The sequence below is a fragment of the Nanorana parkeri genome, unplaced genomic scaffold (genome assembly GCF_000935625.1).
Source record: "Nanorana parkeri isolate BGI_ZX_2015 unplaced genomic scaffold, ASM93562v1 scaffold343, whole genome shotgun sequence".
In the NCBI taxonomy this organism is placed as follows: Eukaryota; Metazoa; Chordata; class Amphibia; order Anura; family Dicroglossidae; genus Nanorana; species Nanorana parkeri.
In genome coordinates, this window is record NW_017306611.1 from 664,408 (window position 1) to 672,926 (window position 8,519).

The 8,519-nt window shown below is 47.1% G+C and overlaps 1 protein-coding gene across 1 annotated transcript in view; it reads left to right on the plus strand.

The window, feature by feature from the left end:
- CCDC60 (coiled-coil domain containing 60) overlaps positions 1–8,519 on the plus strand; it is a 78,311-nt gene that overhangs the window by 27,734 nt on the left and 42,058 nt on the right. The window contains exon 4 of the mRNA XM_018558489.1: positions 2,431–2,544. Coding sequence (XP_018413991.1) covers positions 2,431–2,544 — 114 coding nt within the window. The remainder of the gene's footprint in view (positions 1–2,430; positions 2,545–8,519) is intronic.

The following is an 8,519-nucleotide window of genomic DNA, read 5'->3' on the forward strand; positions in this document are numbered from 1 at the left end:
TGGGAGCCAGATCTGTTAAGGATTTTATGATGCTTTATTCAATGAATAATAAAGCAGGGAAAGAGGGTTAGGGCTGCAGACATCTAGGATCAGACAACTCCAGACTCACCAAATACCTTCCAGCTTCTCAGTGTAGAGGGCCTGTAAACTGAAAACGCTGTGAAACTGTGTTAGAACACAATAGTTGTTGGGCAGACATTTTGTGATCTCCCCTGGGTGAGACGCCAGGCATCTTTCTGAGGTCCAAGCCCATCCTGGCTTCTCCGGTACCTCCAGCAGACAAAGTTCCTCCCTGGTTCTCCATACCAGGAACAATTTTAGACCCCCAACTGGGTCCACCCCTGACCACCTGCAGCCTCCAGGCCTGATCAGATAGCACACATGTAAAGCAACTCCCGAGGGCAGGAGGCCAGGGGAGGAAGAGGCTCTCACATGGTCAGACCCAGCCACAGCATGCACCACTGGTCATGAAACCCCTAGTGATTGGCTAACAAGACATATATATATATCCATAGTATTCTATTATTGGTTGCTCTGCTCTGTGGCAAGACTACACCCAGCAGCAGGCAGATGCAACCAATAACAGAATCCTTAGGAAAAACCAAATTAGTAGACTATACAATCAGCCAGACTGAATGCAGTCTCAGCAAACTAATTTTAAGTAGTCACGCCACCTGGGGCAAGGTGGATAAAACACTATTCACCCTATCCCACTGTCTTCATCTCCCGATCATAGACTTTATTTATTAAAGTGACACTAAACTCAAGAGTTAAATCTTAAAAATGCATTCAAGTACCTTAACTATTAATAAAAATGTTTCTTGTATCACTCAACTATAGATCTTCAAATCATCTCTGAATTCATGCTGACACTGTCCTTCCTTCTGGAGGGTGGCAACTTCTGTTCCCCATGGTGCCTATGTGTGTGTGTAAAGTAGCCACTGTCTCAAGCTCGCTCCCTTGGTGGACAATCATTTCAATACAAATTAGTATGAGATTATAGTCTATCACAGGAATGAGCTTGGAGAGGTGGCTACCTTACAACACACACAACAACAGGAGCCATCATGCAGAGGAAGGACAGTGTCAGCACAAATTCAGAGATGATTTGAGGATTTACAGCCGAGTGATACACAAATAAGTGACATTTCTTTTTCGTTCATTGAAGGACACAGGGCAACAGATCATAGATCCTGTACTGTAGGTATATCGCCACCTGCAGGAGAAGGACGCTAGGCACACAACAAAAGACAGAGACAGCCTAAGGGCGGCCCCTGCTGGTGGCCCAACCCCCCACCTGCTGTCAAGTCTCCAGTAAGTAACAAGCAGTTAGGAGTACACACCCAATATAGAGGGCGGTACCTGTGTCCTTCAATGAATGAAGATAAAAGGATTTTACGGTAAATACAAAAATCCTATTTTTTTTAATAGGGTACTTGAACATGAATGTCACTTTAGAGAAGAACTAGGAGGTCTAAACAGTCTACGAGATAATCTAGACCGTGTGCAGAGAATAAAGTAGAGCTCTGAATTTCTGATAAGATCAACAGGTTTTTTTTTTTTGCACTTATCAAAACTGATATAACAAAATGCTTTCAATGCTATATTTACCAGCCAAAAAGGGAGCAGATAAGGGAAGTTCATTGTTAGGGTTTACATAAACATTTACTAAGAAACTGTTATTTAGACTTCCATGTTTTACATTGAATTCAAGTATAATTGTACATTTTGAGTATTGGTGCTGGCTCCCCCTTGCATGGATTCCGTATATGCTCGTCCACAAGTGTCTTATGGTTAATACAACCGTGATATTCAACATAGAGATGCACCATGTCCTCTGTACTGCATCATAGCAGAAAAAAAACACTTTATTTGAGCTAATGAGCCATGAAATATAAGAGAGGGGGTGGGACGGACAGGGAGTCCTATATTAAGTCTCCAGAGTCTTTTATTTATGGGCAATGTGTGAATTTAAGCTAAATCCCCATACTTCTCCACGTTCACTCTCTGCTAATGCTTCTAATTTAGCAGGTTGTATTTTGCTGCTTTTATCACCTTTATGCACTGGGCTGTGTAAACAGATGGGGAGACAAGCTGTTAAGTTTGCTGCACTGATGCTGTGGGGAATTGCTTACTTTATGAATGTACTAGGTCTTTTTTTTTTTGCTGATATCTTCATGTTGCAGTCTTTTCTTAAGGGTATTTGTCTAAATGGTCTTTTGGTTTAAAATATTTGCTTAAAGCAATGGCAATAAAGTAAAATTTCCAAACCTTATGGAACCTGATGCAGAGTTCATGCAGGGGAGTTTTAATATTTCTTAATGCGAATTGTTCTTCTACGCTTGGCATTCAGCACCATGGAGCATGTTAGTGTTTTATTTAAAAGTCATGTGTTTTTACTAACTTGGATGAATGTATTTCTCCCTCCAGGTTCTTTCTCACAGAACCTGAAGAGCAGCAGAAAAAACAGAAGAGATCAATGAGCCGTCCATTTACTCCTATGCACAACTGTCTCCTTTCCAAGCATGTCCCTGAAGCAGACCCGTAGGTTTCACCAAACTTTATGATTATTACCCTCCCATATTTATGCTAAAATTCACATTGCTGTTCTGCATGGGCACTAAACAGATATAAGTAAAGTCAAGTAGAATCTGTTAAACACTAATATCAACTCATGTATGCTATTTTCTGTGCTGTGGCAAAAGCTATAACAGAGTTTGTTTTCTGATTCACGAATTATCTCCTAGGCTTACAGGACCACAATACATCAAAAATTACATTATATGTATTATGAGCTATTAAAGAAAACCTGACACAAAAAACATGTGCATATGAAGAGGCTGTGATGGAAGCAGTCTTTGCCTAATGCTGGTTATAGGACAGTGACTTGAAGTGAAGCTTAAGATACTTAATTACGTCATTTGTTTTCCAGCATAGTCTGTCCACAGCAGGTGACCATTGAATTTATTGGAGCTGGTAGCAGACAAAGACACTTAAGAGCCCCTGTGCGGAAATAGTTTTCTCATTCAATCCCTCCCTAAGTACATACACTTATTCATTCCCGCGTAAAAAAAACATACAACCAGGGCTAGACAGTGAACACTTACAGGGCTATTTACAAAAGGGTGAGGAGTTTGGAATAGGCAGGAGAAGGGAACAATGTAGGACAACATAGCTGAACTGGAAAGTGAGCTGAATTGGAGAATTTTTCCAAATCAGCTATTTTGGCCTAGATTGGTCACTTCTCCTGCCTTCTCCAAACCATTCACCCTTTTTTGTGAATAACCTGTTATAGTCCAAATGAGGAACTTTGGATGAGCTTTGGGTTTAGGTTGACCATGAGTTCAACGCAAACCCTAGTCGTTTAAAGAAAATCACAAGCTAATGCAGATGTTTGCATCTATAACAACCATTACCAACAATGCACTTTCTGGCCTTTGGTCTCTTTCTGGCTTAAAAGAGCTATGTGCCAACCCCCTCCCTAAAATATTCAGCGTTCCCAGCAGTCTTTCTGCAGTGTGTGTTGGAAGAGACATGAAGTAGTAAGCCGAAGATCAGAGTATTTGCAAGGAGAGATGAGTGCTACTGGTGATTGCTGAAAATGCCTATTTGTTTTATTTACATCATCATGCTTTTACTCTTAGGTAGTTAGGTCTCCAAGCTTCAGTGATCTAAGGGCTGTTGACATCATCATGTCTAATGCAGGTCCATTTACCTGCATTAGATGTGAGGACGCCGAGGGACATACCACAGCCGGAGTGAAGGGGGAGAGAAGTGAGCGCGCACTGCCGCAGGACCAAGGATCAGGTGAGCATATCTTCTTTATTCCTGTCCTTAAACAAAATGAGCAAATAACCCTTGCAGTGCGGAATTAGCCCCACTAAAAGGGTTAATTTTGGCCAGCTGGAGTTCCTTATTAAGCCTTTTTTCTTTTCTTCTGTTGACCACATTGCTACTTGCTGTTGCAGGTTTTTAGTCAGTTTCCACCTCAGGTTTTACTCAATTTCCACCTCTGTTTGGTAAATTATTTGTCCTTTTTCCAGTTTTTTCATGAGGCCTATAGTTCTTAGGTACAGTATTTCTCATTGGACTGATTCTGCCCTACTCTGTAACACAGGTACAGACCATGTGCTCTCTTTTTCAGAAATTACTTCTTCAATACTATGTATAGTATGATTTTCAGGTTGTTGAATTTCTCTGTAGCTATTGCCTGCTCCTCTGTTGGACTGCTTTTGGATGTACCATTGGTCTAAAAGTATCTACTACACTTGTGCCCTTCAATGGGTGATAAAAAAACAGGATGTTTTGGATTTGTGCCCCTATGTTTGGCCGTATGTACTGCTTGCTCATAAAACAGGCATGACGGTTGGAGGCGGGGTTATACGGGGGATAGCTTAATGTTTTTTGTTTGCCAGTGTTACAACCCCCAGAGTGGAGTGCTGCTGCTCTATTAAAGCCAAGGAAAATATGTGGTGCCAGAATGTGTTGCTAATGCTGTCCGTTAGGAATGTATCGTAACACCACATATGGCTTAAAGGCATCTCCCAAGCATGTAATTGAAAGGATCAGTGTTTTCTAATGTTGCCGCCTTAGTAGCATAAAAAGGACTCTATTCCCGCTGAATGGTGATTTGTAAAATTAGTTTTTGCATTGCTACAGAATATGTAGCTAGGGGGGCGTGGCCAGGACATGGAGCTGTGAGGACGTGCAGCGCGTGAGCTCCGTACCTCGGGTCCAATATCTCAGGCTGGTGTTGTTTAAACGGTGTGGATTTGGGGCCATGTCCAAAAAGAAGAAAGGAAAGGGGACCCCGAAATCCTCACCGAAACCGGACCTTCGCGGATTCTTTACGAAAGCCGCCTCCGAGCCGCGGGCCAGGGGATCCAAGATGGCGCCCACACGTGTGGCTTGCAGCGGCTTAGCGGACTCACGCTCACAGTTAGCCGAGGATGACGCCTCCTCTGCTGATGATCTGCCGACTGCCTCCCCGATACTCACCCCCCTGGGGCTCCGACCGGACTCCCCGGCACATCCCGGCACCTCTACTACGCTGGAGACGCAATCCCCGATCTCGGGACCGGAACTCAGAGGGCTGTTTGCGGCCCTCAGGTCGGACCTGGATTCGATGGTGGAACGCTTGGAGGGATCCATGAAGAGAGAGCTGACGGCGGTACGGCTGCAGGTACAGGGGGTAGATGACAGAGTGACTTCCCTAGAGAATACCCGGGACTCATTTGCCTCGCGGCTAGGGGTGCTTGAACAGCTGCAAGTTACCCACCTGCAGGCCCTGACCAACCTTCGCCTTAAGGTGGATGACGGGGAAAACAGAAATTGCAGAAACAATGTCCGCATCAGGGGTATACCAGAAGCCACATCTGGGACGGATTTAAGGTCCACAGTGACTGCGATTTTAAATATGCTGATGGATAGGGATCCGGCACACCCGCTGGAACTGGACAGGGTTCACAGAGTGTATGGCTCGGCTGCTATGAGGGACGGATCCCCCGGGGATGTGCTGTGTCGCATTCACTATTTTACACTGAAGGAAGAGGTGATGAGACAGGCGTGGAATAAAAAAAACGTGGACTTTGATGGGGCTTCCATCTCCTTTTTACCAGATCTCTCCAGCCATACATTGTACATGCGGAGGCAGCTGCGCCCGGTGCTCCGGTGTATACAAGTGGCTTGAGCCACGTATCGATGGGGCCACCCCTTCCACCTGCTGATCAGAAGGGGAGACCGCCATTTCGCCTTGCATAGGCCAGACCAGCTGCCGCTGTTGTTTTCTCTGCTGGGTTGCGACCCTGTACCGGTGCAAGATTGGCTGACCCCATTCCCGGATCGGGTAGACCCCCCACTGAACAACCAGAGGCCCAGGAGGCAGGGATCTCGTAGACCTCGGAGGGACCGAAGCCAGGATCGGACCGGCCCTGCATCCAGAGAAGACTAGCCTGGCTCACCTGCAAGCTGGACTTTGGACTACCGCTGTGGATACCCGCTGAGGGCCAAGGCTGCTGAGGGGACTTTCGGACTGGGACTACCGCCAGGCCCAATGGGTACAAGCCAGGATGTTTGCCCTCCACCCCTGCCCTTGTCACTGCTACTACGGCCCAGAAAAGGGGATACCCCCGCCGGCACGGGCCGCCAGTTGATCTGACTGAGGAACCACGGTTACTGGTTCGGGGACTGAGAGACGTACAAGTACCCTACCTGAGAACAGGTCCTACGGAGCCCTGTTGTATTTGCAGATGTGGCTCACTCTGCCCTGGAGTCTTTTACAGCTTTTAAAGGGTCCAGTCGGGGTTACTGCTTAGTTGGCCGGGAAGTTATGTGCCTTGATTGGGGGGGGATCATTTCCCTGCCGAGCGGCTTCATAAGCTGGGCTCTGGAAGTCCTTTGCCATATGGGAGCCCCTTTAGCCGTGTCCTTAATAGATGTCCGCTTCAGGGAGCTAGTATAAGTCCTTCCACCAGCTTACTTTCAGGACTCACTGTTTATGTTAATTAATAATGATTAGATATCGGGCGCCCGAGTTCGGAATGCTCACAGTTTCCATGTTTCTGGTTACTTGCCCACATAGGACAACTCTGAGGGGCAACACCCCGGAGTTTTTGATTCTCTATTGACAGTTTTTTTAGTATTTTCTAATTGTTGTGTTCTTTCTCCCTTTTTCTCTCTTCCCAGACCTTTAGGGGACAGGCGTTCCTCTCACTGCCTGGGCCTTTTCTTCTTCCCATACTCTGCCTACTCAAACCCCTTCTACCTGCCACAGTCCTCCCATCTTCCTTCTAACCCTCTCCCAGACCCCTCCCCCCTCTCTGTCCCTCTCTCTCTCCTGACCCACCAGACGTGCCTGGCGTGTCGATCGGCAGCAAGACCTCGGAGCTGCACAGCAGTACGTGTGCAATGACGGACTCGTCCTCTGCATGTCCATCCCAGAAGGTGATACCCAACCCGCCCACCAGGATTCTTACCTGGAAAGTGAAGGGACTGAATACTCCAGAGAAGCGCTCCCAGGTATTGGGGGAACTGTGGAGGGGGAGGGTGCAGGTGGCATTTCTCCAGGAGACCCATTTTCAGCTGGATCGGACCCCGAAACTGACCAATTATAGATTCCCACATGCATATCACGCCACTTCTCCTGATTCCAGATCCAGGGGGGTGAGCACAGTGGTGGCGGGATCAGCTCGATGGGTTTTTGGAGGGGCACTGGAGGACCCTGAAGGTCGCTATCTTTTTGTTAAGGGGGATTTGGAGGGGTCCAGAGTCACATTGGCCAATGTGTATGCTCCAAACAGCAATCAAATCGTGTTCATGGAACACTGCCTTTCCGAACTGTCCGCGTTTGTGGACGGCACCCTCATTGTAGGGGGTGACCTAAATGTGGCTCTGGAACCACTCCTAGATGTTTCCCGTAACGCATCACACCTCTCCTATGCCTTTCTCAGGAGATTTAAGAAAATACTCCAAACCGAGCAGTTGGTGGATGTGTGGCGGGTTCTCCATGGTCACACCAGGGACTATACGTTCTTCTCCACTCCACACCAGTCGTACTCGCGCCTCGATTACTTCCTGGTGCGACAATCTGACTTGCACAGGGTGGCAGCCATCTCTATAGAGATATGCACAATTTCAGACCATTCCCCGGTGGCCATGGAGATACGACTCGGCAATGACTCTCTCAGGAACTGGCAATGGCGCCTAAACGAATCTATTCTGCAAGATGAGGAGGTCAGTGTAGCCCTAGCAAGGGAAATCCGCCTTTATTTCGAGACTAATCAGACGAACGGGGCTAGACCTCTGTCGGTTTGGGAGGCGCATAAATGTGTGATCAGGGGATCTCTGATCTCCCAGGGTTCAAGACTCAAGAAGGCTAGAATGGAGACAATTATTGACTTGACCAGTCGTATCAGGACCCTAGAACGAAGCCACAAACAGTCCCTATCTAAGGCAACGCTCTCGGAGCTCTTGGCGCTCCGGGAGCGCTTGAAAGTCTTTTTTCTAGACAAAGTGAAAGCACGACGTGCATGGCTCCGTAAAAACTTCTATGAGTGGGGGAACAAATCGGGAAGCCTTTTGGCTCGAGCCCTTAGAGACAGTAAACCCCGCACAGCGGTGTCTCAGGTATCCTCTGGCACGGGAGGGGTTCTGAGGGAGGCCAAGGAAATTGCAGAAAGGTTTAGGGAATTCTACCAATCGTTATATCATTCCTCCCCAGAGCCAGTAGATCAGGCCCTAGCAGATAAGACCAAAGCAATTCACACCTATCTGGAACAGTCGGGAATGCCCCGCCAGGCAGAATTCCATAAAGCACTGAAAGAATCAAAGCCCCATAAAGCGCCGGGACCAGACGGTTTCACGCTTTTCTATTATAAACGCTTTGCCTCCCTCCTTACACAACCCTTCCTTGAGGCTTTCAACTCGGTCCTAGATGCCCAGGAGATTCCAGTGGACACGCTACGGCAGCCATTAATGTTTTACCCAAGGAGGGAAAAGACCCCACCCACTGTGCTAACTAC